Source organism: Drosophila erecta, unplaced genomic scaffold (genome assembly GCF_003286155.1).
Source record: "Drosophila erecta strain 14021-0224.00,06,07 unplaced genomic scaffold, DereRS2 tig00000092-arrow-pilon, whole genome shotgun sequence".
Classification (NCBI taxonomy): Eukaryota; Metazoa; Arthropoda; class Insecta; order Diptera; family Drosophilidae; genus Drosophila; species Drosophila erecta.
Window position 1 is genome coordinate 9946819 of NW_020825207.1, and position 26289 is coordinate 9973107.

The 26289-nt window shown below is 44.5% G+C and overlaps 5 protein-coding genes across 10 annotated transcripts; 3 read left to right on the plus strand and 2 right to left on the minus strand.

Moving 5' to 3' along the window:
* Nucleotides 1–422: 422 nt before the first annotated feature.
* LOC6548277 (sphingosine-1-phosphate lyase) lies at nt 423–3946 on the minus strand. Of its 2 annotated transcripts, XM_015156782.2 has the most exons (6): nt 3784–3946; nt 3327–3491; nt 1749–2410; nt 1245–1693; nt 1037–1183; nt 423–977 (listed from the first exon to the last, which is right to left on the minus strand). In XM_015156782.2, the coding sequence occupies exons 2-6, from the start codon at nt 3478–3480 to the stop codon at nt 752–754; spliced, it is 1638 nt and encodes a 545-aa protein (XP_015012268.1). In that variant the 5' UTR covers nt 3481–3491; nt 3784–3946; the 3' UTR covers nt 423–751. The 2 variants fall into 2 exon arrangements, with proteins under 2 accessions (XP_015012268.1, XP_001975259.1); XM_001975223.3 differs by lacking the exon at nt 3784–3946 and having other exon boundaries at nt 3327–3732.
* LOC6548276 (enoyl-CoA hydratase domain-containing protein 3, mitochondrial) lies at nt 3912–5054 on the plus strand. The gene is made up of 2 exons (XM_001975222.3): nt 3912–4464; nt 4522–5054. The coding sequence occupies exons 1-2, from the start codon at nt 3986–3988 to the stop codon at nt 4898–4900; spliced, it is 858 nt and encodes a 285-aa protein (XP_001975258.1). The 5' UTR covers nt 3912–3985; the 3' UTR covers nt 4901–5054.
* Nucleotides 5055–5235: 181 nt separating this feature from the next.
* LOC6548275 (glutathione S-transferase S1) lies at nt 5236–9502 on the minus strand. 2 transcript variants are annotated; one of them, XM_015156781.2, is made up of 5 exons: nt 9189–9502; nt 6742–7040; nt 6506–6673; nt 6293–6435; nt 5236–6206 (listed from the first exon to the last, which is right to left on the minus strand). In XM_015156781.2, exons 2-5 carry the CDS (start codon nt 7013–7015, stop codon nt 6039–6041), a joined length of 753 nt encoding a protein of 250 aa, XP_015012267.1. In that variant the 5' UTR covers nt 7016–7040; nt 9189–9502; the 3' UTR covers nt 5236–6038. The 2 variants fall into 2 exon arrangements, with proteins under 2 accessions (XP_015012267.1, XP_001975257.1); XM_001975221.3 differs by lacking the exon at nt 9189–9502 and adding an exon at nt 8765–8949.
* Nucleotides 9503–12250: 2748 nt separating this feature from the next.
* LOC6548274 (triple functional domain protein) lies at nt 12251–19570 on the plus strand. 3 transcript variants are annotated; one of them, XM_026981203.1, is made up of 8 exons: nt 12251–12298; nt 14470–15621; nt 17622–17720; nt 17787–18084; nt 18145–18231; nt 18299–18403; nt 18464–18598; nt 18661–19570. In XM_026981203.1, exons 2-8 carry the CDS (start codon nt 14822–14824, stop codon nt 19162–19164), a joined length of 2028 nt encoding a protein of 675 aa, XP_026837004.1. In that variant the 5' UTR covers nt 12251–12298; nt 14470–14821; the 3' UTR covers nt 19165–19570. The 3 variants fall into 3 exon arrangements, with proteins under 3 accessions (XP_026837004.1, XP_001975256.2, XP_015011752.1); XM_001975220.3 differs by having other exon boundaries at nt 12258–12404; XM_015156266.2 differs by lacking the exons at nt 12251–12298; nt 14470–15621; nt 17622–17720 and adding an exon at nt 16305–16702 and having other exon boundaries at nt 17791–18084.
* Nucleotides 19571–20882: 1312 nt separating this feature from the next.
* LOC6548273 (triple functional domain protein) lies at nt 20883–26237 on the plus strand. Of its 2 annotated transcripts, XM_001975219.3 has the most exons (7): nt 20883–21316; nt 21978–22109; nt 22208–22541; nt 25232–25318; nt 25379–25483; nt 25533–25664; nt 25727–26237. In XM_001975219.3, exons 1-7 carry the CDS (start codon nt 21033–21035, stop codon nt 26177–26179), a joined length of 1527 nt encoding a protein of 508 aa, XP_001975255.1. In that variant the 5' UTR covers nt 20883–21032; the 3' UTR covers nt 26180–26237. The 2 variants fall into 2 exon arrangements, with proteins under 2 accessions (XP_001975255.1, XP_015011753.1); XM_015156267.2 differs by lacking the exon at nt 21978–22109 and having other exon boundaries at nt 20890–21316.
* Nucleotides 26238–26289: the final 52 nt, after the last annotated feature.

Here is a 26289-nt window from a genome sequence, read left to right on the forward strand (position 1 = left end):
TTTGAAATATATGTTTCCGCCATAGAAATGTGTTTCAAATAATTTGTGCACGCCATTCGAGACTTCCATAAATTACAAAAGCGGAAATGGGCGTGTCAGCTGGGCATCCAAGATCAACTAAATTAAAAAACGCCGACGCGTGGCAAAATGTTCGAAAATAAATAAAAACACCAACCCAGATCAGATCGGACCGGATTGCATATACCCACGCAGCAGTAATTATTGTTAATTGCTGAAGGGGTAAACTGTAAACAAAATATAAATTAAATGGTAACAAATCGAGCCATGCTAAACAATTGTGGTTCCACAAAGCAATTAAGCCATATGGATAAGTTATGATTCTATAGAACACACACAAGTGGTGTTTAAGGATTAACAAGCTCGCTACCATCATCGATTACAGATTAAATTAAATCATTCAATTATTTAAGCACGAAGCTACGGGTAAAACACTTTACTTTCGTAGACAACATTTGATTAATATTATATTATTTCACTAGCAAGTTACACAGAAAAACACTTCAATAACATGGCTCTTAGAGCGACGAATGTTGACAAATGGGATGAATATAGATCATTTTCGCGTAGAACGACGTTTTGTACCCTCGATTACAGCACTAATTGCAGCCTAATATAAATTGCTTGAGGAAGGTTTAACGACGGGGTGTTTTGGTGGTTTAAATACAGCACAGGAAATGCATTAGCTCCGTGGGGTGGGCGAGGAGTAAGGGGACTCCATTGCTCCAGGTGTCTATTTCTGGCTGGGTGTGTAGTACATGGAGTGCAGGAATAGGCGAGTCACTTCTCCGATCACCGAACGGTCGGGTATGCTCTGGGCCATGCCGTAGAGAGCCATCTTTCCAACGACGGGCTGGCCGGGATCCTTCATGATCTCCGCCGTGCAGCTGCGCACATCGGCTATGAATTTATCCGCTACTCCGGGCTGTGTGTGCATGTCCGTCACGCAAAGGTGGATACTTAGAGGGAATTTCACTTATTAGAATGGTTCCGCTAATTTAAAAGTTGAGTCACCTACCCAGATGGAAACTGCAGGGCATTCAGGTTCCAGCCCAGTTTGCACAGCGAGTCCGATAGCCGGAAAATGTCGAACACATTGGAACCTAGGGCAATCACCGAAGTAGCTGGCTTGCCAAAGATAAAGATGCCATTGATGTCGCGAACGCTGGAAAGAGATATACAATTAAATCATTGTTACAACAAATCAAATGTTGAAATAAACTTACCCCCTCTCGATGTACCGCGCTGTGTCCACAATGCGCTTGGTGGCCTCCAGATAACCATCATAGCCAAAGCTCATCATGGTAGCCCAGCAGGCGGCGATAATACCTCCAGCACGAGAGCCGTTGACTGTGGGAGAACCGTACACGCCACCAGGCCAGTCAGTGGTCACAGTGAACTGATGGTCCTTGTACTTCTTGTCCGAGTAAAGGATCACCGAAGATCCCTTTGGTGCGAATCCGTACTTGTGGGTATCAGCGGAGATACTGGTCACTCCCTTGACCTCAAAGTCGAAGGGACGCAGCTTGTAGCCGGCGTTGCGGACCAGGGCCACCACAAAGCTGCCCAGGCAGGCGTCCACGTGCACGGGTATGTCGTACTTAACGCCCAGAGCAGCGATAGCTTCGATGTCATCGATGGTTCCATACGGGAAGTTCGGCGCAGACCCAACCAGCTGATAGAAGTTTAAAGATTAGTTTTACGACACATTTAGCTATGTAAGACTCTACCAGAATCGTGTTCCTATTGATGGCACGCCTAAACTTCTTAATGTCCACTTCGTAGGTCTCCGGATCAACATCTACGGATCGCACGTGGATGTTAAAGTACTGGCCGCCCTTGTCAAAGGCCGCGTGGACCGTTTTAGGCACCACGATGTTCGGCCTGGTGATTCCCTTGTGCTCTCTCGCGTAATCCCTGTACGCCTTCATGGCCATTACAATGGATTCGGTGCCGCCGGTTGTCATGGTTCCACAACTGGCTGAGTTTCCATGGAACAGGTTGCATGCCATGCGCACTACCTCCGCCTCCATCTTGCAGACTCCCGGGAAGAGATCCGCGTGCAAGGGATTGGTGTAGGAGGCCTTTCCGTACACTTCTGTGACAAGCTCCACCAGATCGGGCTTGTAGCCGTATACTGCGCCAGATACGCGACCATCACGCCAGTTGTAGTGACCGGTCTTCAGGTGCTCATCCACCAGTCGGAGGATCACCTCCTTGCTGAGTCCCTTCTCGGGCAGAATTTCCGTGTAGGTAAGGTGGGCGTTGCTCTTCTTGATGTCCGCCTCGAAGTCGTTCTTAGCCTTGGTCAATTCGGTCTCCACCTGACGACGCACAGCAGGAATCTTCTTGGCACACTTAAAGAACTGGCGCTTGCCACGGATGTAAAGATCTAGTGAAAAGAATTAGGAAATTAGTTCGCGTACAGTTAAGATGTATATATTACTAAGAGATAAACCTTTTTTTTATCCTTTGCTTTCACCAGACTGAAGTCGTTAAAAAAGGCAATTGTTTTATGTTCTTGACGGTAAATGACCCGAAACAAAGAATCATTATTGAAATAAATTGCAGTCTGATAAACGAAATATGAATGATACCCACTCCATCTTATCGGACATGGCATGCTTTGCTGTGGACGAAACTTTGGACTTTGTGGCACTTTATGGGGAAGCTATGCTCGGAACACTTTTCTTTAATCATTCCTTATTTAAAGCATTACTCATGGTATCGGGGAAACTACCTAATCATTTTAGTTTTGGTACCAAGCATGAAGAATGCATAACCCCTAACCTATTACTATATGTTAGCAAGGGCATGATATCTCAATCTTATCAGTTTTCTTCGCGCTGTTGAACTTTGCATATGTGATTGATTTTAAGTTTCTACACGCTTTAGCAAACATTTAAACTCTAATCTATTGTAATCTGTGGCTAGATTAAATCCAGAAGTTCGGGGAGGGCACCTGACGAGGGCATGCTTTATATAAGCTTGAGCACAAAGTACACTGTAAAGTGTGCCATTGTTAATGAACACTTATAAAGGGAGTTAAAATGTTAAGGGAAGAAGTCTAGCTGCGTTTGCAAGCAACGCACCCAGCAGATAAGATAGTTTGATGGATTTAGGTAATTGACGTGCCCTGCTCTGCAACCACGAAATGAAAGAAATCGTCTGACGACGATGACTTGGCACTATGTTCTATACAAGTCCAGATCTGGGTGATCCAGCCAGAGATCTGGCTTCTTTCCTGGCATATTAAGCAGTAAAACGGGAACTAATAACGGGGGATGCATCGCATATCACCAACTCACTTTCATCCTGGCAGATCACAGTCCAGAGCCAGACGCCTCCCAGGACCGTGGTGGCCGTGATGGTGGCCACCTGCCAGGGCTCCTTGGCGCCGAAGGCCCGGTTGATGCCCTCGGTGACGGGCTTAACGAAATCGCTGCCGGAGAACGGACGCATCGTGTGGCAAGCTGGAATGTGGTAATGGAATGGAGTACGCTTTAGTGGAGCTCAGGTCGGTGGTTCCGCACTCGCGTGGTTCGAATCGTTAACTGATTGGCGGGGCCGTGAGTGTGGGGCGACAAATACAAATGGCTTTGGTGGCTGATAAAGTTCTGCTTTTGTAGTAGTCACATAGATTTACTAAGTACATTAGGTGTCGGGAGCTTTGTTGTTCTGGCTTTGTTGTTGTTCTGTCTGACCGCTCAGCTGTGATGCACAAAGAGCCGCAGCGGTTGTTGACGCACCTGAGCGGTTACTCACCTGTACAGTGGGGCAGCTAAAAAACGGAAAAAGCTTTGAAAAACGCGAATAGACATAAACTTTTAATCGTAAAAATGCATTGCGGCTTAGAGTGACCGTTCGCCAACTGTTGCGCGCTGCTATCGCTTTACAGCTGTTTCGATAGCTGGCCAGCTGTCTTGGGCGGCGAATTTACCAACACTGATTGCAAATCAAAATAAAAATGTTGCGCATCTTGAACAACTCTGTAAAGATATCGAAATATGCAACAGGTTGCGTGCCACAGGTTCTTCGCTTCGCCAGCAATGCCTCCAGTGATTTGGTCCTGGTCAGGGAGCAGAATGGCGTGCGAGAGATAACGCTGAATCACCCAAAAACTCTGAACTCCCTCTCACTGGACATGCTGTGTGCCCTTCAAGATGCTCTGCTGAAGGACAAGGACAGTGTGGATCTGAGGTGCGTGGTCCTAACGGCCCAAGGAAAGATCTGGTCGGCAGGCCACAATCTCAAGGAGTTGCACAATGACCCCAAGATACAGGCTTGTGTGTTTCAGAAGCTAACCGACGTTATCAACGACATCCAAAGACTACCGGTGCCCGTTTTAGGAAAAGTCAATGGCTATGCGGCTGCTGCAGGCTGCCAACTGGTGGTCTCCTGTGACATGGTAGTCTGCACCAAGAACAGCAAGTTCTCCACTCCTGGGTAAGCATAGGAATCTTCTATGGAACCAGTTAATCATGTTAACATTTCTACTTTTAGGGCTGGCGTCGGAGTTTTTTGCTCCACACCAGGCGTCGCGGTTGCCCGCATTATGTCGCGTCCAAAGTCCGCATATATGCTAATGACCGGTCTTCCTGTTACCGGTGAAGAAGCCTACGTATCGGGAATGGTCACCAAAGCTGTTCCTGCTGAAGAACTAGATAAGGAAATCGAGGAAATCACCAACGCCATCAAGGCCAAAAGTCGGGCCGTTATCTCGCTGGGAAAGGAGTTCTACTACAAACAACTAGCCATGTCCCAAGCAGAAGCCTTTTCTGCTGGGCAGGAGAAGATGTGCGAGAACTTCCAGCTGGGCGACACCAAAGAAGGCATTGCTAGCTTCTTCGAGAAGCGCCCACCCAACTGGAAGCACAACTAACATAATCTATTATGTAAAACTAATGAAACAAAACTGGCCAATTGTGCATTTATACTTTTAAGCGGATTTAGCTTGAATTGTCCAAAGTGTCTGAAAAATATGTTAATATGAAATGTTTTTTTAATATAATGTTTGTGATAAATGTTGAACAAGACTCCGTGCTTTATTTATTTCTGTCTGTACGTTGGGTCTGTTTGGGAATGCCAATTTAAAGTATCATTCAGTGAGTATAAAATTGTATTTATTTTTTTTTAATACTGCCCTTATGAAATTCTTAAATGAGTGAATTAAGTATTCCAATACATTTTATAGCAACGAAATAAAACGAGTTGTCGTGCTTTCAAAAAGTGCTCTTTCCTTTTTAGGTGTTAAGTTTATTAAAAAGTGTTTTGTGAAAATATTTAAAAAATACAATTACAAATTTGAATAAATAATATGTATGTAATAATGTACGTGATTATGTGCATTTGAAATTTGGCAGTAGAAGTCTGTTTTTTTTAGAGAAACCGGTTCTATTGATGTGAGTCTTTTTTTAATGGTTACTTAAAGAGAAAACTGGATGAGACGAAGAAAATTCCTGGGGCCGCGATGGCGTGTTATAAAAAAAAAAACAAAATAAAAATTTGTAATTGTTGCTCAGCCTTGGCTGTGGTTGTTTTAAATATTTGTTGAGCTCCTCGCATTGAATTAATTGTAACAGAATACGTCTAAAGATGAACCACTCGTAGTTTTTTGTATTTATATAATATAGGTACAGCAAAGGTCTGCATAGGTGCGCTAAATGTATGTTCTAAATGTAAGCCAAAATATTATAAACTGTGCAATAAGTATTATCTTTCATCATTTCAGAAGAAGCTAACGAACGGCGATCCGCTGCCGGACCCCAATAGAAATATGTATATAGCGCCATGCAAAGAGAATTATAACCAAGAAATTAAGGACAAATACGATTTGTCCATAGTGATACGTGCTAAAATCCTACGCGTCTATGACCCCGTGCGAAAGTCCGCTGCCCTCTCGGATCCTCCGCAAAAAGGAACAAAATGTGTACAGATGTGGGTGGTGTGCATTTCTGCGGTGCGGGTGTGTCTGAGTGGTGTGCAATGCTTTCCCTCCTCCCAAGTCCCGTTCGGGGAACTTAGACCTCGGTGACGGGGCGCTTCTCGATCCAGGCCTTGATCGGTTCCAAGGCGTTGATGGCATCAACGACTCCGCGCAGAGCTGGGTAGGGTTCCAGCAGATCGCGCTTGACCATGTAGTTCATGTAGTCGGTGATGCCTGCGAAGTAGACGTCGGCCCAGGTCAGCTGTGGGTGAAAGAAAGCGATGGAGTTTTGAATTGTTCATCCAGAATTGAAGAGTGAATGGTGTAGGTTCCAATTTGAGCACCAACCTTGCCCAGAGCCAGGTGACCATCGTTGTCCTTGACGGTCTGCTCGAGCTTCTCCAGGTAGAATGGAATGACCTCCGCATTCAGGGTGACCAACTTCTTCTCCTTAATCTCGTCCTCCGGTTCGTACGAGACGACTGCAATTTCTATACATTAAAAATTCCAGAGTTAATCAAGGACACTGAACATGAAACTGAGGCACACATTGTTCGCTACTTAGACGGAAGTCATTGATGGTGTCAACGACAATGTCGATCTGCAGATCCTCCCACGGAGTGGCACCGCACAGGCCGACGGTCTTGGCCAGGAATCGGGCCATCGAGATGCTCTGGTGCACACGCTTGCCGTCCACCTCCAGCACGGGCATCTGTCCCATTGGCATGGCTATTGAATGCAATGGTTTAGACTATGGTTAGTCCACTGATCACTTAACTACGGATTGTGGCACTCACTGGGCTTCAGGGCTGGCCACTCGTCGCGGGTGACGCGCACATCCTCGTACTCCTGGTTGCCGTAGGCGAACAGGTAGCGCAGGGGCTCGGCCAACGCCTTCACGTTGAAGTAGAAGAGCGTGTAGCTGTGCTTGATGGGCTCGGCGGGCTCTGCCGGAGGAGCGGGCTCTCCGCCCTCGACGGCACCCTCTGCGGCACCCTCGGCGGGTGGTGGCGCCTCTCCCTCGGCTGGTGGTGCTCCCTCAGCTGGTGGTGCTTGTGCTTCATCGGCCATCTCTGCGTTTTCTCAATGCAATTCCCTGAAAGAAATGTAGAGCAATGTGTGTTAACAGGATCTTATCGGAGCAGTACTATTGATAACTTGAAAAGTTAGAACCATTACGTTTTCTTAGCTTCATAATAGATATATGTACATTTGATGAAAACTCCGATATTAGCAGTCGAATACAAATTGCAATGCTAACCATTTCACGCCATTTTGAAATGCTTTGATTAGTTTTCCAGAACTTTCGTAGTTTTTCTTTACGTTTGCTGGCTGATTAAACCCAGTTAATCAGTCGATAGCCTGGTTTTAATGATAAGGTGAACGTTGCCAGCTGAAGTGGGCCAGAATATGCGTGAATGATAAGGATAAATTAGAGTCTCGTATAACTTTTAAGATTCACGATAAAGAGTGCCTAAAACACTTTATGATAACTCTTTAGCAGTGTAAACAAATAATATAAGAACCGCTGGGTCAAGCTGCATAAACTCTATATAAAAGCTACTAGCTAATTTTGCTCTAGTTTTAAAGCCATGTTTGTCCTCCAGTTGTTTATTTGCGTGCCTTATGAGGCGATTCTTCAAGAACAATGCTATAAATCAAGCGCAGTCAAGGCAAAAGTTGACAGAAAATATAATTACCATAAAACTGCACTATATATATAGTTGATATATACTAAATTGCAAGAGTATTTCCCAGCGGAAGTGCATCGATTGGCGCACAGACAACACACCCACGCATATCAAAGAAACAGACACCACTCCTCCGCCCGGCTGCCCACTCTTGGTCCCCTTATGTTTTCCGCTGAATCGCACAAAGTCGGAATCAATATCTTTCGGGGCGTTGGCGCTGCTGGAAGAATCGGAGGAGCAAACAACGCCCCTGTTTCCACTGTCGTCCACACTTTTTGCCTGGCTGGATAAACATAAACGATTCAATGTGCTATAGGGTCCATGTAGAGCGTAAACCCGTTTTCGTTCGACTTGGCTGAGGAATCATGGTGTCTCTGCCTTCGCCATGATTTTGGCAGGGCGCCCAGTCAGTCACCAAGACTTCGGAACCTCTTCCCAACCCCATCCCCTTTTAGTAATGGCCGATTGGCCGCCTCTTCCGCTGCAATTTTCGCTTTCGGAGAGTCTCAAATTGCAACAATCGATTCGACTTTTCGGCGTTATCTTCTGGTTTCACCGTAGTGCTCTCCCTTTTTCTTTTTTTTTTTGCTGGCACTTGTTGCCATGACAGCTTCAATTGAATTTAATTTGGTCTGTCTCGGTGTTTCGGTGTCATGATTTAATTAAATTTCGATTTTCTGATCTATTTTGGCTCTTCGACACTAAAATCGAGGCAATGGGTTTCACTTTAGTCGTGGGAAAAGGTTAGAAAAGATAATGACGCCAAGATTATCCAATCCGTGGGAAAGGGCAGGGATCACAGCGGGTCAAGGACCCAAAAGGGGGCACACAAAGTGCGTCAATGGGCACCGAAGGGATTCACGTGCACCCGGCCCATATGGGCAATATTTTGCAGATGAACTCGCCGATCGGGGGGTTATCACTTGAATACGAAAGTCTGGGACCCCTCGCCTCAAGGCATACACTTCATTATCAGTTCAAAAATATAACTGATTGTTTGTTGCTAAATAATTATTTGTTCGATTTCAATTATTTCTCTTCGAAAAGGTATTAATAGGAGTTATGTAAGCCTGCGTTTGGATAAGATCCCGAGTATGCACCGCACTCAAGTTGGTTCCGGTTCGAGTACCTCACGCTTCGAAATACGTTCACGCACTCCACAGTCGACGGAGGTGCTATGGTCGTTTCTATATTTCAATTCCGATCTGATCGGTTCTGAAGAGGCAGAAGAAGAGGGCTTCTAGTTGATCGGTTAACGTCGTTGTCCTTCACATATTTGCTTGCGAGCGGGGCGAGAGATCCGCGCGAACTGCGATTCTGCGAAACGAGTTCAAAACTTTTCGATTTCGAATCGATTGACCCAAAAATCAAATCAAATCAATCGAAGCCAAAAAACCATTGTGTGTAATTTTAGAAACGAATCGAGACGAACACCATTCGGCATCGAAGTTCGCAATAGCGTTTTTCACTTTTTGGCAAGGGTAAAACTTGGTGCGTAATTACATCACTAAGGTGCCACGAAATGAGGTGGTTCCAGGGATTCCTTGGCTTACCTCAACAAAGAATACTAAATCAGCTGGGCACTGGGGCTCTCGGGTCTTCAATTCGCCAATAAGCGTTCGCTTTAATCGTGGGTGAAGGAAAAGCGTTCGGTTCGATGCGCACTCTCTTGCCGTTACTCTCTACTCTCACTGTCTCTCTCCAGCCACTGCTCTCACTGAACCGATCGGCACGACGACTGCACTTCAACTGACTTTCTTCTGCCGGCGACACTTCTTATATACACTTGCCGCTCTCCCCAAACACAAACTCTCAACTCTCTTCCAAGTTTGCGGTGCTTGACTGTATGTGTAAGCCGGCCGGTTAACTGGAAAGAGTTTTACTCTTTCTCTCTCTCTGGTTCTAGTTCCAGTGGGCGTTGTAAAAAAACGCAGTTATTGAATTCATTAACATATTTAGCAGGTTTCCAGCTCTTCTTCTTACCCTCTTTTCTTAGATGGAATGCAATATTCCTATAAGCTCGGCTCCCTAATTTGGCAATTATCTTTCATCTACAGGTTGCTCTCTGTTTTTTGAAATCTCTAGATCTGCACTTAGATCTCTTGGGAGAGGTTCTCAGTTCAGAGATAAACCAATTATAGTAGCAAAACAAGACAGTCAATATTTGTTTGTGGATGAAGCTTGTTTACTGCCCACTTAAAAAATAGTTTAAAGAACGAAGATAAAACATTTATCTTATGCGTAGCTAAAACTAATTATTAAGTAATTTGCTAACTTTCAAAAAGCTTTGGCTCAATTACATCTTACTCTTATTTTCATTAAGTCCTATCTTATCCAATCTTTAAGTCATACTACCACACTCGCAGGAATTTCCGCCGCATAAGTACATAATTAAAGTACTTCTGGTAATGCAATTAAAGCAGCCAGGAAATTTGAAACGCCCAATATGGACTTTGCTTAGTTCGATCCCGACTGGCGGTGCCTGGCGACGAAATTCGAGTGCATCTAAGATGTTTATTTATGTGGGAGGCATCAGGTTCACTTCGCAGGGTTGCCTACTATCGCAAAAATACGCTTATCAATTTTGTCAACTTAACATTAAAACTGGCGATTTAATGCATTTTTAATTGCTATAAACGGGGTAGGATATTTTTATATTCTGTAATGGCTTAAGGTCGAGTTATTCATGTATTTTCGAACTCAATTTATAAACGTAGGCTCATAAAGTAGTATAAATACTTTAATAAAACTTATTTATCTAGACATATTTTATGAAGGTGGGAAATATAATCTCTTAAATGACAAATTCAACTTTTAACATATTTATAAACATTGACTCATAAAGTAGTATAAATACTTATTTATTTAGAACTTAGTAAACTTACTTAGTAACAAAACTTATTTATCTAGCATGTTTTATGCAGTTGAAAAGTATAAACGTTTAAATGACAATTTAAACTTTTAACGTATATGTTCTAAATTAATAGTCTGGCAGCTCTAAGTGTGGTTGTGAAACTGAATATTGAATGGCCTGGTAGGCAACCATACTAAATCAGGTTGTGTGCTCGGCTGACAGTAAGTGGATCGAATTGTGGCGAATTCGATTACGTAAAGTATGGTCAATTTAAATTTTGAAAACTGGCGCGATAATTAAGATACAGTTCAGAATATAGTTGAGCTTCAACTAAGTACTATTGCTACGAAAAATGTGTTGCATAAATTAAGTTACATAGTAAAGTTGTAAAACATCTCCTAACCCATATCTTATCCTTGGTTTAAAATGACTGCTCTTTACCTAGCACTTGTAATAATCTAGTATACAATTGATTGAATTGTTAAAAAAACTTGATTAAGAGTGCTATTCACTGAGAATCGATGGGACTCCCACATTTTCAGATTGCACCTACAATCTTTGGTTCTACCCAAATAACTACCATAAAACGCCATCGAATTCACCAGTTTTTCGCAATCGTTGGACTCCCACAGCTGGCAGAGGAGCATTCCAAGCGATTTGGGCACTGTTTGTGTGTTTTTGTGTTGGCTGGGTGGCGTACGTTCGAAAATGTGCAAAGATAAGCAAATCGGTGCAGAAGTATGAAAACAGAGCCCAGAATTCTCGTAGAGTTACGCCAAAATCCACAGCAAATGACCGATTTGTGGCCTTTAATGCGAAGGTGTGTATTCAGCTCTTCGTTTTGCGTTGACGGCTTCGATTGCGGCAGACCTCGATTGATAAGATATAAAAATCGTTTGCGATAGGACAGACATTTCAAACACGCTGACGACTGCATAAATGAGTGAAACAAATGGCAGACATATGACAAATGGGAAAACGGGAAAAACTCAAACTGTGATTAAAAAAGCCAGAAGTTTATTTGACACACTGCTCGCACGCTAGTCGGGGAAATTTTCAATTCGTTTTCGATTTTGAAGTAGGTTTGCCAGACTGCCTGGTTGTGCGCGAATTTTCTCCGCATTCTTATTCGTTTCTCTATTGGCGAAGACCAATAAGTTTAATGCACTGAAAGAAATTGCCATACTAATCCTAATGGATATTAAAAAAAGAATTATAATTGCAGCTTTAACTACAGTTAAAAGTACTTGCAATTGAAGCATGTTATGTTCGATATGTGCATGTATTTCGCGTTCTAAAAAAGTATTTTTCAATTGTATGCTATGAAAAACAATACATATTCCCGTAAGGTGCCAACTTTGAAGTGAAAATAATATACCAGTAGAAAAAAAAACAAATTTATTTGCTGTGTGGCCTGCACTAATTAAGAATTTATGCCGCCTGCAATTGCACTCCAGAAATAAGAAAAAAGGAGGAAGAAACGAAGAATGAGCGGCGGAATTATGACAATAATTTGCTGTGGAAAACGCGACACAGAACGGAACCGCCGAGCCCGCGAGAGCAATCTACATAATAAAAAAGCGAGCGCATAAAAAAATTATAACTAACACTCGGCGGGCGAACAGTTAGAAGCAGACGGCGGGAGCGGGAGCGGGAGCGGGAGAGGGTACAGATATATGGAGCTATATGGAAAGAGAGAGAGAGCGGCGGAGAGATCGGGAGAGGCGATAATTCTCGCACTTGCTGCACTGCGAATTCCACCTTCAGTGCGAATTCAAATGCGCAGGTGAGCGAACGTTGCGCGAGTCGGTGAGTGCACTCCAATTGGGCGATCGCTTCAAGCCCACATTGCGTATACGCAGCGTGAGCCGTGACCTTAAAGCGAGCAAAGGCCGATCGATAAATAGCGAACAATGTAAGTGCCGAAATTGGCAAGTGAACTCGAATGGCGGCTAGTGAAGAAATCGCATTTCGAAGCGAACACACGAAGCGTCTGCACGCGCTTACAAAGCTGTCTCATTAACACGTGCCCACAAATTATGAACTGTGCAAAACCTGAAAATCAAACTCTGATTTTAATTGTGTAAATAAACGAAAAAGTTGTCACTTTTCGCCCGAATCAGTGCTGGCTGTAAAGCTGTTTTGGTTCAAACTCGCACCGAGTCGTGTCGGTAACGAGCGGTTTTCCCCACTTTAAGCCATTAAAACCATTCTGTGCGCCTTTATCTTTGTAATCGGCTGACTAAGCATACAAACTCTGTTTTGTTAGCTGACTTTGCTGATGGGCGGGCGAAAATCATATCATCCAAATGTGTCTTAATTCAAGGTTTCCACGTATCCATTTGTTAGCCGTTCTCCCATAAGATCGATTTGATTAAATAAGTTTCATATAGCTGTGCGAAAATGTACCCACTTATGATTGCCGACAAAAATACCTAGAAGTGGCTTTAAAACCCATTCAAATATTATAAAGGGCGATAAGGAGTGGAATGGGAAGATAACAGAGTGAATCAGAAAACGATCGACCCAATACTTTCCGATCGTTTCTGTAACTGCCACTTTTGTTGCATGCCGCACTGTGTGATTTTCGGGTGAGATTCGGAATCTCCGGCAGAATGCCAGCGATAACCACCGGATTACGTCTGTGCAACCTCGTTGCACCTTCGTTTCAGCCGGCGCAATGTTAGCCAAAGGCAAACACAATGGAACTTGCATGTGACGACGCTAAATGGCCAATTAGGCGGCTATAACCAGTTTGCGGTCTATTAATAACGATTGAAAAATCCCCCAAGACACTCGAACTTCCATAAGCAAATTAATCCGTTTTCGGTACCAAAGCACCAGTAAATAAAATAACAAAGTAATGCTGAATAGCATTCGGTGAATCACTTTAGATAACACGGGTACTTTTTGTAGTTCAGGGCAGTGAAACTGCACCTGCGATTGAAGCAATAAAACAGTTGTATAACTATAACTATAATACGAATATGGCACCCCCGATTAGATATGGAGTTGGAATATCTTCGAGAGTTGTGCCATTGTGTATTGGAACTTATCTAACTGGGGCATGCAAGTGATGTTCTATGATACTGGCATCCGCTGCGTGCTAAGCGTGGATAGAATGAGATCTAGTTGGGCAGAAGTCCTCGATAACTCATTATTTTGAATGAATGTAGTAGACAGTGTGTTAGAATTGTTCTTGCAGTGTTTTTTATACGAGTGAATAGTTAACATCGTAGGCCTGTTGAAATGTAGACATTCAAATGAGGAGCTATTCCGGAATCGAAGTGCTGCATTTGTGCGACTTTTTGCACTTTCTTTTGTTCGGGGAACCTCGTACTTCCTCCTCTATCAAGCCGTTCACTCTTCATTTGCTTTTTGTAGGGCCTCGTTTGCGGTTTCGAGTGCTTTGTACTTGTTTTTTGTTATTACTATTTTTGTGTAGCTTTTTGCTCAAATAAAAAGCGGCAGAAACAGCAAACCGAACGTCACACATAATTAACTATGCACAGAATGCCTCCCTTTCCCACTTGAGCGCTCTCTCTTTCTTTCCTTGTCACGAACCTCCGACAATTTGACGTCATTTGTCACAAAAATAAGTCTTTCGTATCTCTTAGTTGAGTTTTATGCAAAAATTTAAGAATCTTTTCTGCGCAGACATTTGAATTAATATATATAGAAATATATATGTTACTTATTTGCTTACCTACTTATTTGCTTTCAGTTTTAGCATATACAAAAGTTGCTCCTAATTTCTTACTAGTTATTGTGACCCATTTCATTTGTAATTACTTCCTATGATAGCTTTGTGTTCAAGGTTACTTTCCGGATTTCCTAGTCGCTAATGATTAAGTCCCTTGTTCAAATTTGCATTCGCCATACGACAACACTTATTTCCCTACATGTCTAATTAGTTGTACACTCGTTATTTTTAAGCCTTTGACGATAAATCGCTTTAATTGTAAATTTCTGTTTCGCAGCGCAATAAAGTGACGAAAAAGTATCAGAAGTCAGGCAAAAAGCGCAACAGTTGACGCCAACACAAACAGAAAGATACGAATACGTGTTTCAACGCCAAAAAAAAGCTTAAAACAAACACATTGAATATACATACGTATAAGATAAACATTATATACACTTGGTGCTGACAAAAACCGAAAGTAAATAGCTGCTCGTAAACAATTAATTCAACTGGAGCGGCGGGCAGAACTGAGAGCCCAAACTCGCTCGACGACAATGTCGCAGTGAAGTCTCCAAGACAGAGAGAAAAAACCCCAGAAGGTGAGCCCCAGCCCATAGATAAGGTTTATCGGAAGACCACCCACCCGAAAAATGGCGGACGACGATCTCAGTCCGCTGCCCTTCCGCCGGGAGCGCAATCTCAGCAACCGCAACTTCAACAAGCGCAACTCGCGCCGCCGGATCAGCCAACAGGCGGCGGAGCAGGAGCGGCATAGCAGCACGCTCGTCAGTAGCAGTCTGGAGTCCAACGACGTCGCACGGCCAGTCAGTTCCGTGAGCAGCAGCTCCAGCTCGATCCAGCTCTCGTACTCCGCGAATTCCGATACGGAAAGTGCCTTCCGTCGCCGCCAGCTGCTCAAGATGCACGAGGCGGAGAGCACAGGTGGATTGGAGTCTCCAATCTCGCCCCAGCCGCCAGATCCCGCCCTGCTGGATGTCCGACAGAAGGTGCACCGCTTCGAAGCGTTCAAGACAAACATTTGCTTCACGAAGCAGGAGAGGCACAGCCTCAAGTTGCTGGAGAACCGTCGGCATCCGTCGTTCGAGGATCAATCCGGGGATCATCGCACGCCACCTGCCACGCCCCCGCGTCGCATACGCCTCCCGGGGCTGGGCAGCAGTCGCAGCAGCTCCATACCCAGTATCCAAGGTGGCATCCATGAGGTGCGATCCGAGGACGAGGTGGATCAGATATCCGACTTTGAAACGGATCCCCATCCCCATGCCGCCGCTGAGGAATACATAATTGTGGATACCTCTTCGGAGGTCGTGCCCAGTGGGGAGGTCGAGGACTCAAAGGTCAGCCAGCAGCAGGTGCAGCGATCCATTAGCGCAGATCAGCCCAAGGAAGCACTCACATTGCCGCTGAAAATGCGCAACGATTTCCCCAGGTAAATACATAGATAACAATAGATACGCCTTATCAGTGCGGGCGGATTTAGGAAAACTTTAGATTGCGGAAACTAACGGGTGCAGCAGTGTTATATCGCAAATTATTTCTAATGGAAATAGTTTGTAAGGGTGCGTTATGGAGAAAGTTCTCAGGAAAGGGAGTTCCCTTTCCTTAAAATGTTTTATGTGGCATGTATATTAGCTAAATACTTGGGAACTGGAAGCCTATCACCTATAGTTTTTATCTTATTTGAAAGTTGCAGCAATTACACCCTCTAGCGCCTCTTGTTTTCATAGCTAGATTTATGAATAGATTTTAAATCAAATAGTTATGTTCAGTTCTATAGATTTTTCTGATTGTTTTCTAACAGCAGAATAGCTGCAACTGAACGTTTTATCTTTTATTGATTAGGTAGCAAATAGTAACATGATATAATATAATATGATAGTGATAGCAATAGCTGTTACAACTCTTACGATAGTTTTACGTCAGGATAGCTATATAACTAGTATAAAGCTCCGACACAGTTGGCCTCACTCCAATCTGGACTAACTAGACTTCGCGGTCGTTCAGCTTCCTTTTCGGCGTCAAAATCAAATTATGCGAGTTTGCCCATAAAAGAGTGAGCTTTTCACAGCAATCGCACCGTCGAAACCTAATTGGCAAAGTGTTAATTGCATTTTGGAGCACTTTTCGACGACCGGTTCGTAAGTGAAACGTCCAAAGAAAAACACACCAAAACCGAGCATAGACAGCTGCCAAGCAGAGCAGGCATTTCGTAGACTTTTTTAGTTTTGAGAACTATGCCAAAAATCGTAAAATGAATCCCTGGGAGCCGGGCGCCTTAAAGCAGTTCCACCTCGATCATGGATGAGCCCAAGAAGGACGCGGATAGCAGTTACTCGCAGTCGGATACCGGACTAGATGCCGAGCGCCAAGTCTCCGAGGAGGTCCTCCAGGAGCGCGAGCAACGCACCATAGTGTATAAGGCGCCCGCTGGAGTGTCCGTGAGCACAGATACCCACGACGATCCCTTACCGCCGCGGAAAAAGGTAAAGAAGGTTCCGCCAAAAGTGCCGGCGCGGAAACACGTGGATGGATATGACACCCAAACGGATGTGGGAAGTGCCGAGAGTGCGGCCAGTGCACCCATATCACAGCGCTCGGAGAGATCTGCCAGCACCGAACTGACCTCCAGTTCACGATCCACTCGTAGGGAAGTGCGAGTAATGCGAACACGTTCCCTCGATCGGGACAGTTTATCCTCATATGATGATGGTGATGTGCCAAAAAGAAAAACTAGTGTGGCGCAAAGACATATAGACTACGACACGGCCGAAGTTCTGAGGGAGGGCAGGTCGGAGGAGAACAGGGAAGACGTGGAAGCCCGTCCCACACACAGTTCCTCCTTCCACTGGCGGATGTCCAGCACTTCGCTTAATGTGGAGGAAATGGATGGCCTCCTTGCCGGGGTTTGTACCATTCAAAATCCAAATCGCACGGACTAACTGCCAACTCTGCAAAGTCCTTTTCCAGATGACCGGTTTCATTGTGACCGCACTGGCCATGGGTCTTCTAATAATGATCTCCTGGTTCATTATCTCGCAAATGGACTTCATTCTGAAGGTGGTCACCTGGACGGCCAAATCGCTTGAGGAGTCCATGTTGATCTTTGGCGCCCCCAATAAAGTTCACCGAGACGAAAGTCGTCTTTTCCCCGAGCTACCGGACTGAACTCCCCGAAACTTGGGTTCTGTGACTCACTGCCTGGGCAAACATGTTTGCTCCGACATTATCTAGGCCTGTCTTCAGCTGCCTAGAGGTTGCCATTGGTCTTATCACTGCTGACTCACCCGATGTCTCCGGCTGCCGGGGGTTTATCTAAACAGTTATCACTGCTGCACTTGTTTTTGCTATTGTCTCGAGGAGCTATTTTCATTAAGCTGCAGATATCAAGTTTTTCACTTAACCGGGAATCGCATCTCTCTCCCTCGCCAGAAACTATCGTTCTACGCCGAGGCGAAAGACTGAAATCATTGGGACCACCAACGAGCATGTAGTGGGCAAGTTTCACTCGGTCTACCAGCCCAAATATGAGTGAGTATTACCTTCCGCATGGGAAAGACTTGATTTATGTTAAATTGTATCGTTCATTTTTTCCAGGGAGGAGGAGGCCGAGATCGAGCTGCGCGATAAGAGCGACAAGTGCGTGCATCCCATTCTGGAGGAGCTGATCAAGACGGAGGAGGCCTACGTGAACAACCTGTTCACGGGCATCGAGAACTACGGCAACATCTTCCAGCGCAAGGATCTTCCGCTGGGTCTCCGGGGAAAGAAGTACGATCTGTTTGGAAACATCGAGCAGATCGCCGAGTTCCATCGCGATGAGTTCCTGCCCATGTTGCAGCGCAACAGACGCGATCTGAAGCGTTTGTTCGACGAGTTCCTGCACTTTCTAGATGTGAGTTTCCCTACCATATACCATTGCACACTATTCTGACCTCAATATATTGATCTGCAGCATAACTGCTTTTATGGCTATGTCATCTTCACCATGAACAAGCAGAAATCCCTCAAGCTGTGCGATCTCTACAAGAATTACTTCACTGTAAGTCAAGTCCGCTCTCTTTCAAAGTAGTTTTCATTCATATATGCATATATATTCAATTTTTCAGAACATCCGCCTGGAACGCGACGACAAGTTGGGCATAAATAGCTTCCTGGTCCAACCCATTCAGCGCATGGCTCGCTATCCCTTGCTGCTCACGCAGTTCATCAATGTGAGTAATTCAAAGTGCAAGATTTGAAAGTTAATTAACCCTTTCCCCAACTATTCCCAGACCTTTTTCAAGAACCGCGACATAGTGATGAAGCCACTAATCGAGTCCTGCTGCCGCCTGGAGAAGCGCCTGCGTTCCCTTCTGACCACCACCAACGAGTCGGAGATCATCAACGACATTGTGGATTGTCACGAGGTAGATATTACCTACAGGGCTTACCTCATCCGACTCTACTAACTATCCCACTCCACTCACAGTTCAACGTGTACTATCAGGGCAAATTCCGAAAGGTGAACGAGTTCCAGGTGCTCGATCATAAGCTGAAGCGCAGCTATCGCTCCAAGGTCTTCATTTTCGACAAGTGCATCATCTACACGGAGATCAAGGGCAAGAACCTGCTCTTCCATGGTCGTTATCCCTGCGAGCACATCGGCATCTCGGCCAAGACCAAATCCTTCACGCTTTACTACGAGCGCAGGAAGCAGCAGGAGTGCGAATTCACCGCGGATCCTGTACAGATTGCTGCCTGGCTGGACCTCATCCGGGATATGATCAATAACTATGCCAACGAGGAGCGCGAGAAGCTGCAGGAGCGCTACTCCCGCGAGAACGACCACCTGCATCGCAAGGCACCCAGTTTTTCGCTGTACCGCGACTCCAATCGCTTCAGCTCAGATAGTGGAATCGGTAACATCTGGATAATGCCAAAGCCGGACGAGGATGCGATCAGCAACAGGACCACTTGGTATGCGGGCACGTAGGGAATGGAATAAGCATCAGACATGCAGAGGATCTTCGTCCGGTTAACTGAAGTCGGCAGTTCCGGATCGATGTGTAAGGAAACCAATCCCATTCCATCTGGAGGATGGATGCTGCTTGGGGCGTCCAATTGTCGAGGGCCACTGAGCCAAGCCAAGTCAATATTTGAAATTGTCTCAAATTCCTGCTCATTGTTTGTGGCTCAAGGAGATGTGGGAGTCAAACGTCTTTCGATTTGAATGCTATGTAACCAAATATTGAATTATAAGTGTAGCTGGTTAGTTAAGTTGTATATATTCCTGTATTATTGTTGTCAGCAAGCGCAATTCGTTGAACGTTTTCTAGTGCCTAGTTTAATAAGCTATTTTTTGTTCGTAAATATGGAATAATAAATAAAAGTTAAATAAATCGAGAACAATTTACAAACGATTTATTGAAACTGGGAGAAGCGCAGTCAAGCTGTATTTAATGGTATCTTTTTAAATTCCGTAGATACAATTGCGGAAATTTACCAGCAGATTAAAAAGCAATACAGCCTCACTTTAATGAGACCAGTGATTCGAATATTATTTTTTATCGCGATTTCCCACTGCTCCTAATTAAGGAAATATTTGTGTACCATATTTTAGAAATAACCGCCACTTCCTTCCACTTTCCGCCAGCGAAATCACACGCTTCACAGACGTCAAAACAAATGAATCTATCATGGAAAGGTCGCACGCCATCGGCGTTGTCATGAGAAGCAGACGTGGGGCAGCTGTTACGGACTCCCAGCCCCAAGTCCCCGAGATCCCCGGGTCCCCGATCCATGCAATTCATACAATCCACCTCATCACTCTTAATATTGCTAATGATACGGCACGCAGTACTCGAAACAGCGAAACAACTTGTTTCTGACTGGCACTTGCAGCCGCCTGTGACATCACTAAGAAAATGTATAAAAATAAACAAATGGCGCATATAAATAAATATAGGCAATTATTATAGATCCCCATCCTCATCATTCCGCTTGCAGCTCATCAATCGCGCCCAGAAGTGTTCGGTGCTCGGTGTTTATTTATAATTCTCATTGTTTTTTGTAGCCCCATCAGGGAATTCTTTGATACTGACTACCACCACTAACAAAATCAGTTGTACAAACAATAAAATGCGAACAATTTGCCTGGTGAAACTCAAAAATGCAAATGACAATTATCGGTTTTCCGATCATCTGTATGAGATCACCACTATTTGCACTCTTAAACGTTTAATGAGTGGGAAAATGATTTACGTTCTGGCGAATAACTCTTCGATTTCTGTTTTATAACTCCATTCGCATAGTGCCGAGAGTCGATAAAGCGAAACAAAAGGCAACCAGTTTCAATGCACCCGAAAGTTCAAGGCGAAATCGGAATCGCTGATTATAGGTAGTGGCCATAATAACAGTTATTGCCGGCCATTAGCCAAAGCCTTCGTGGCCTAATTGATATGCAAATGTGAAATCATAAGCGATTCAACGATGAAAGCAAAAGTGCTACAGACCATGTTGAATTCTATTCCAATGCCAGACAGCGAAATGGTTTACACAGTTTCAAATAGTTTTTTTTTTTTGTGTTTACAAACAAAATGCTCGACGCGTGGTCAGCTTAAGCTTTTTATATTAAAGAGTATTCGGCATAAGAGAGAACGATCGCATTAAGCTTTCGAAGCTTTTTCAGCCTTTGCAATGCTCATCCACGTTTTAGCTCAGTCGAGTTTCGCGTTTGATTCGCTGCGGATCGGTATCGTTATACGGTTGACCATATATAGTACACGTTTTGCCATCGATATGCGTCGAATTCGGCGGCGGTTTAGTCTATAGAAAGCAGTGCAAAAAACGAATTCGGCCATTATGGAGTTAGCATTGTTCAGCTTAAATTGGCTGGATGTGGTGTCGGTGGTGCTCACATTTCTTGTGATATTCCTAGTGCAAGTTCTCAACGTTTATTTGCATATACTCGACGATAATGCCGATAGTAGCAAGTCGATCGATGTGGTGGACAAGGCCCCCGTGAAAGAATGTAACACACTGGAGTCCCACTCCCCCAGTTCACCCGTTGCAGCCACTCCACCGAAGTTCCAGGGATCGGCCAACGGCAAGTTGGAGAAGCAAATAAGTCTGCTGGATAACGACAGGTAGGGCTAACCCTCCGTTTACCCAGCCATGTTGTGTTTGAACGTGTTCCTCCATCTGCCAGCTGTTTGCTGTTTCTCATAGAATCTATCGTCCACTATTGAATGTACGAACTTTGGCTTGTTTAACACCACTTACTGTGCGTATACGTGATAAGATAGCGCATACGCCCCGGTTATTTTAAGCCTTTCCACGGTAATTGCTGTCGGGAGTGGCTGAGTTCATGACATGTTAAAAATTAATTCCTGATTTGAGATAAGCAAAGTGTTTTTATTATTAAGGCTTTGGTAGGAAGTTGTTAAAAGAAATTTCATGCAATGCGGAATTTTACAGAGGAAGTAGACTATTTAAACGATAAATGGTCTTCTCCTTTGCAAGACGTATTTTGTTATGACTTTGTACTTCAGCTTGCTCTAGTTTATAGATGCCTATTTTTCAACAAAGTTGATAGCTTATATCGTAGCACATACCAGATTTTTCCATTCAAAGTTTAGCTTTAGCTGCAGAGAGTAATATCTGTCGGGGCTTAAAGTTTCTGGAGACTTAAAAGTTCGATTATACTTAATTTTGCTCATAATTATAATTTATACACCCACCTCATTTTCAAGTGTTCCTCATTCACGGCTTGCTGTTCTTGTGCTTTCGTTACTGTTCTGTTTCCAGCGGCATCTCATTGAGTTCCATCAACACCTGTTCGTCAACCGCAGCGAACTCATCCCCAACATACCGAGCACCCAATGGCCTCCACTCTTTCCCATCGCACACGCTCAGCTTCGAGACTCTGGGCGATGAGTAGTAAGTACAGCTGGGAAAGTCACAGCCATTCTAATTATCCGTTTATTGGTAATGGACTTGGTAACTACGTACTGACCACCCACCTCCACTTTGTCCAGCCACGAGGATGAGGACACGTTGTCCTTGGAGAACCTGTTTCCCTGCGACCAAACCGAGATCTATGCCTCCAAGAAGATCAGCTTCATAATCGACGAGCTCATCCAGACGGAGGTGAACTATGTGAACAACCTGAAGAAGGGTCTGCTGAACTATGGCCAGCTGAAGGCTGTCGAGGATCTGCCAGAAGCCCTCAGTGGCGAAACGAAGCAGAAGCTGCTGCTGGGAAATGTCGAGGAGATACTCGAACTCCATGAGAAGGAGATACTGCCGCTCATGCTGCGCAATCAGCGGGATCTCAAAGGTCTATTCGATGAGTTTGCCGCTCATTTTGAGGTGAGTTAAGGGGCATGTTTGCAGAGGGGGGTGCTGCGTGGGCTGGGTCCATTAGCAAACCCGTGTCGTTGAGCTGCGTCCAAGTAGCCGTTAGACAGGTTCCGACATCTCATCTATCAAAATTCTTTTGTCTTCCGTAGGCACTTGGGTGCCTAATTTCAACCTCAAATATTTACACATAGTGATGTGCATAAGTCTTTGTGCACATTTTTCGTACGGACTTGACACCTGCGATTCGTGTCTCGTTTCTTTATTACCTCTTGCTTTGTTAAGCTTTTTATATTTATTATTCGAACGCCAAGTGATTCGTGTCTTAATGCAAATGAAGGCAATGTGGGTTATGCAAACTGTGCGAGAATCTCAATTGAATCTCAATTATTACTTAATTTTTAGTAATACATTTCTGCTCACACCTCGCGGCGAGTGTGTCGCCAAATTTAATTATTTTTTGTATTTTCACAAAATACAAATGTACATCCCAGATCACTTAACGGATGACGAATGGGCTGGCTTAGTGCAGTCCCTGATAAGATTGAAGTAATCAGCAGAACGCCGTTATAAAACACAAATGAAATCAGCCATAAAAGCTGGCACTCACTTACGAAAATCAGTTGAAAATTGTTGGGGCAAACAGACCCAATATTGTATTTTTACTTTTTCATTTTTGTGGGCTGGGGTTCCATTTGCCGGCAGCCAGCAGCTGACGTCATCGGTTCTCGGTGAGCAGAGTCGACAATTGCTGTCCGGGGCTTGGCGTCTCAGCATATTCAGATATAGCTATAGAAATCCCCAAATCATCTCGTTAAATTTTTCGGGCCACTAGAGAGCGGCCATGTGGCCAAGTTGAGCCGAGTGTTGACAACGCAAATGATCAATTTAAATTGAAATGGAAATTGTCTGAGGCCTGTGGAATTCTTGTTCGCTCGTAATTCTCTTATGTCATTCTCGGGTTCCCAGAAATCCCGAATATAAATTAGGCAGGAGTACAGTAAGCTGAAAAACTGCGGCAAAAGCAGGTAACATTCTTGGTGAGCACCCCGAGGATCTGGCATCTTAAGATCTTAATGTTCGACAGACATGCTAAGCCCTGGGTTGTGAATTATGCTCTTTTTGCCACAACCACTTTGCATTCTTCTTTTGGCCAATTCAAAACAAACATTTCTGACTCACAGGACCAGAGCCGAGCGAATATTTTGCTAAATATATCATAAAAATGCTCGAGATTTGTTTATACATATTTTCTAAAATTTTACTATTCCCTGCTAAAATTTGGCAGCATGCTGCATAAACAAAAGCGGCGTTGATTTATATAAACTCGTGCCATGAATTTCCTCTTGACTCGTCGTCATCTGCAAATTAATGGGGCTTTTCACAACCAATTGTAAAAACCGATTAGATCGAACATCGATTGATGGGGCGACTGGATAGACCTAGAATTGATGAATGCTAGATGGAGATTTGGAAGCAGCTTTCGGTCTCGAAAGACAGAAGTGTCCATAAATAGAGTCGCCTTCATTTATTAATCGGCTTTAAATGGCCAAAACATCAAGTGACAAGCGTGTCGATCAGACTTCTCACCCTCAAATCGAATCAGCCACAAGCGCAAAATCAATTAAAAGTTCCACCACATTCGGATGGATGTTTTTGAGTGGTTAAAGGGGCCGGGGAATGCTGAGATTGATGCAATCGATTTGGCGATCCAAATTGTGTTAGACGTTTGCTGCGAAATAAACAAACGAAGATTATATTGATGGGGAAGCCTCTGTAGCTATAAATTCTATTTATACAGCTGCGTGTTAAAAGAACAATAAAAACACTTCAAAAACTAACTTGCAATCTCATTGAACAACGTGAATAAAACAGGCTACTTATGCTACTTTGATATATATTAATATTGTGTGTGTTTAAAACACAGAGCACTAAACACCATTAAGCATAGCTGACATCTAGTTTGGATTTCTACAACACAGCACCCACATTTTTCTTTAGACAGTCCCAATTACTAAATTAGTAGGAATGCACTGTAGATAGCAATTTCATGCTAATAAAATTCCCGCCCACCAAAGACAATTTTGCAATATGCAAAAATATATACTTGGTATATATATTTGTCACCTTTCGCCAGCCAGGCGAGGCGACAATTGTTTAAGTCATTTGTCCGACTAAATCGCATCAGACATGCAAAACCCAGAGCCCCCGGATGGAAAGGGAAATATTATGGCCAAGTCCGCAGAGAGATGATTATCAAATCATCTAAATGCAGAACTTCGAGCTCTGATTGTGATTCCGCAGCCGGGCGGAGCTAATGAAATTAAAATGGAAAGGAAATCGTTAGACAGGCAATTTTCTTTGCAGTTTGCACTAGTTTCGGTTTTGGCAAAACATTTGCATTGGCATTGGCCACAGATAGCGACAGGAATTTCAAATTTTCCCTCTGACTTGGCCAGGGCCGCTCCACTTGGACCGCTCTACAAGTCCGGAGTTACGTGACTTAAATGCTTAAGAAATTATGATTCGCCAACTTGCCAACGGCATGCGTGTATATAGCACAATTTACACATGTACTTATATATATCAACGATGTGCCAAGTGTGAGACTGAGGCACTTGGCCCAGACACAAAGGTTTTCCCAGTTCCGACGAGGTTAAGATGGGTTTATGATATGCCTTGCTGTTTTCTTTACCTAACAGAAAAACAGCTTCTACTGCTATGTGAGCTTCACCATGGGCAAGAAGTCGTCTATGCAACTGCGCCAAGATAATCGACTGTGGTTGCAGGTGAGTGCCCTAATCAACGACTATCAGAGCTCCAGATTGCATCAATTATAATCGTTTCAGACATATCAAACCCTGATAAAAGACAAGCTGGGCATCGACAGCTTCCTAGTGCAGCCCATCCAAAGACTGACCAGATATCCATTGCTCCTGCAGCAGTTCATATCGGTAGGTAACGCATTTTACACCAATCAACTGACTAATATTTCCCTTGCAGGAGTTCTACAAAAGTGGAATTAGTTGCAAGCCAGTGCTGACTGCAGTGTGCAAGCTGGAGACGCGGATGCGCCGCGCTCTGGATGTGGTCAACCAGGCCGAGGAGATACCCAACATCGAGGAGCTCAACGAGGTGCCTCACGGACGTCTATTAAGTCTGCAACTGGCCACTAAAGCTATTTTCATCTTCCCCAGTTGGACCTGCTGCAGCTGGGACACTTCCGCCGTGCGACGGAGTTCGACGCCCAGCACATTCCCACCCGGAAGAAGTACCGCTCCAAGGTGTTCCTGTTCGACCGCTGTCTGGTCTGCACGGAGGTGCGCAAGAAGCGATTGGCCTACCGGCAGCACTACAACTGGGAGCACGTGGAGCTGCAGCGGCCGCTGGACTCGGTCTCGTCCAATGCGAACAAGATCATCAACCTGCTGCTGAAGCAGCAGGAGGGCGGCGCCACTGGCGGCACCAAGCGGGAGGAGTACTCCTTCGTGGCAGCGGAGGCGGCGGTGGTGAAGCAGTGGCTCCAGGCCACCCACAAGATCATCGAGATCGCGCGCAACGAGCACGCCAGGCGGAACACCTTCAGCCTGCCCATGGACCTGGTCCTTGGCGTGCTGCTGGCCATCTGGCTGATATGGCAGTACTTGTAGATAGTTCCCATAGATCGTAGATCGTAGACATCTAAGAATAAAGCTAAGTTATTTCCTAGTCCTGTTCTGTGTCGTCCTCTTTGCTTGTCCAAGCGTAAAATAAGCTGCAG

Excerpts from the sequence above, each read along its gene's own strand:
- LOC6548277 (XM_015156782.2), bottom strand. The coding sequence starts at position 3,480 with ATGCGTCCGTTCTCCGGCAGCGATTTCGTTAAGCCCGTCACCGAGGGC. Across the intron at positions 2,411-3,326 it reads TGTGATCTGCCAGGATGAAA|ATCTTTACATCCGTGGCAAG; the intron begins GTGAGTTGGTGA and ends TCTTTTCACTAG. Across the intron at positions 1,184-1,244 it reads GCGCGGTACATCGAGAGGGG|CGTTCGCGACATCAATGGCA; the intron begins GTAAGTTTATTT and ends ATCTCTTTCCAG.
- LOC6548276 (XM_001975222.3), top strand. The coding sequence starts at position 3,986 with ATGTTGCGCATCTTGAACAACTCTGTAAAGATATCGAAATATGCAACA. Across the intron at positions 4,465-4,521 it reads AGCAAGTTCTCCACTCCTGG|GGCTGGCGTCGGAGTTTTTT; the intron begins GTAAGCATAGGA and ends TTCTACTTTTAG.
- LOC6548275 (XM_015156781.2), bottom strand. The coding sequence starts at position 7,015 with ATGGCCGATGAAGCACAAGCACCACCAGCTGAGGGAGCACCACCAGCC. Across the intron at positions 6,674-6,741 it reads GTGGCCAGCCCTGAAGCCCA|CCATGCCAATGGGACAGATG; the intron begins GTGAGTGCCACA and ends TGCATTCAATAG. Across the intron at positions 6,436-6,505 it reads CATCAATGACTTCCGTCTAA|AAATTGCAGTCGTCTCGTAC; the intron begins GTAGCGAACAAT and ends TTTAATGTATAG.
- LOC6548274 (XM_026981203.1), top strand. The coding sequence starts at position 14,822 with ATGGCGGACGACGATCTCAGTCCGCTGCCCTTCCGCCGGGAGCGCAAT. Across the intron at positions 17,721-17,786 it reads GTCTACCAGCCCAAATATGA|GGAGGAGGAGGCCGAGATCG; the intron begins GTGAGTATTACC and ends CATTTTTTCCAG. Across the intron at positions 18,404-18,463 it reads TGCTCACGCAGTTCATCAAT|ACCTTTTTCAAGAACCGCGA; the intron begins GTGAGTAATTCA and ends AACTATTCCCAG.
- LOC6548273 (XM_001975219.3), top strand. The coding sequence starts at position 21,033 with ATGGAGTTAGCATTGTTCAGCTTAAATTGGCTGGATGTGGTGTCGGTG. Across the intron at positions 22,542-25,231 it reads AGTTTGCCGCTCATTTTGAG|AAAAACAGCTTCTACTGCTA; the intron begins GTGAGTTAAGGG and ends TTTACCTAACAG. Across the intron at positions 25,484-25,532 it reads TCCTGCAGCAGTTCATATCG|GAGTTCTACAAAAGTGGAAT; the intron begins GTAGGTAACGCA and ends TTTCCCTTGCAG.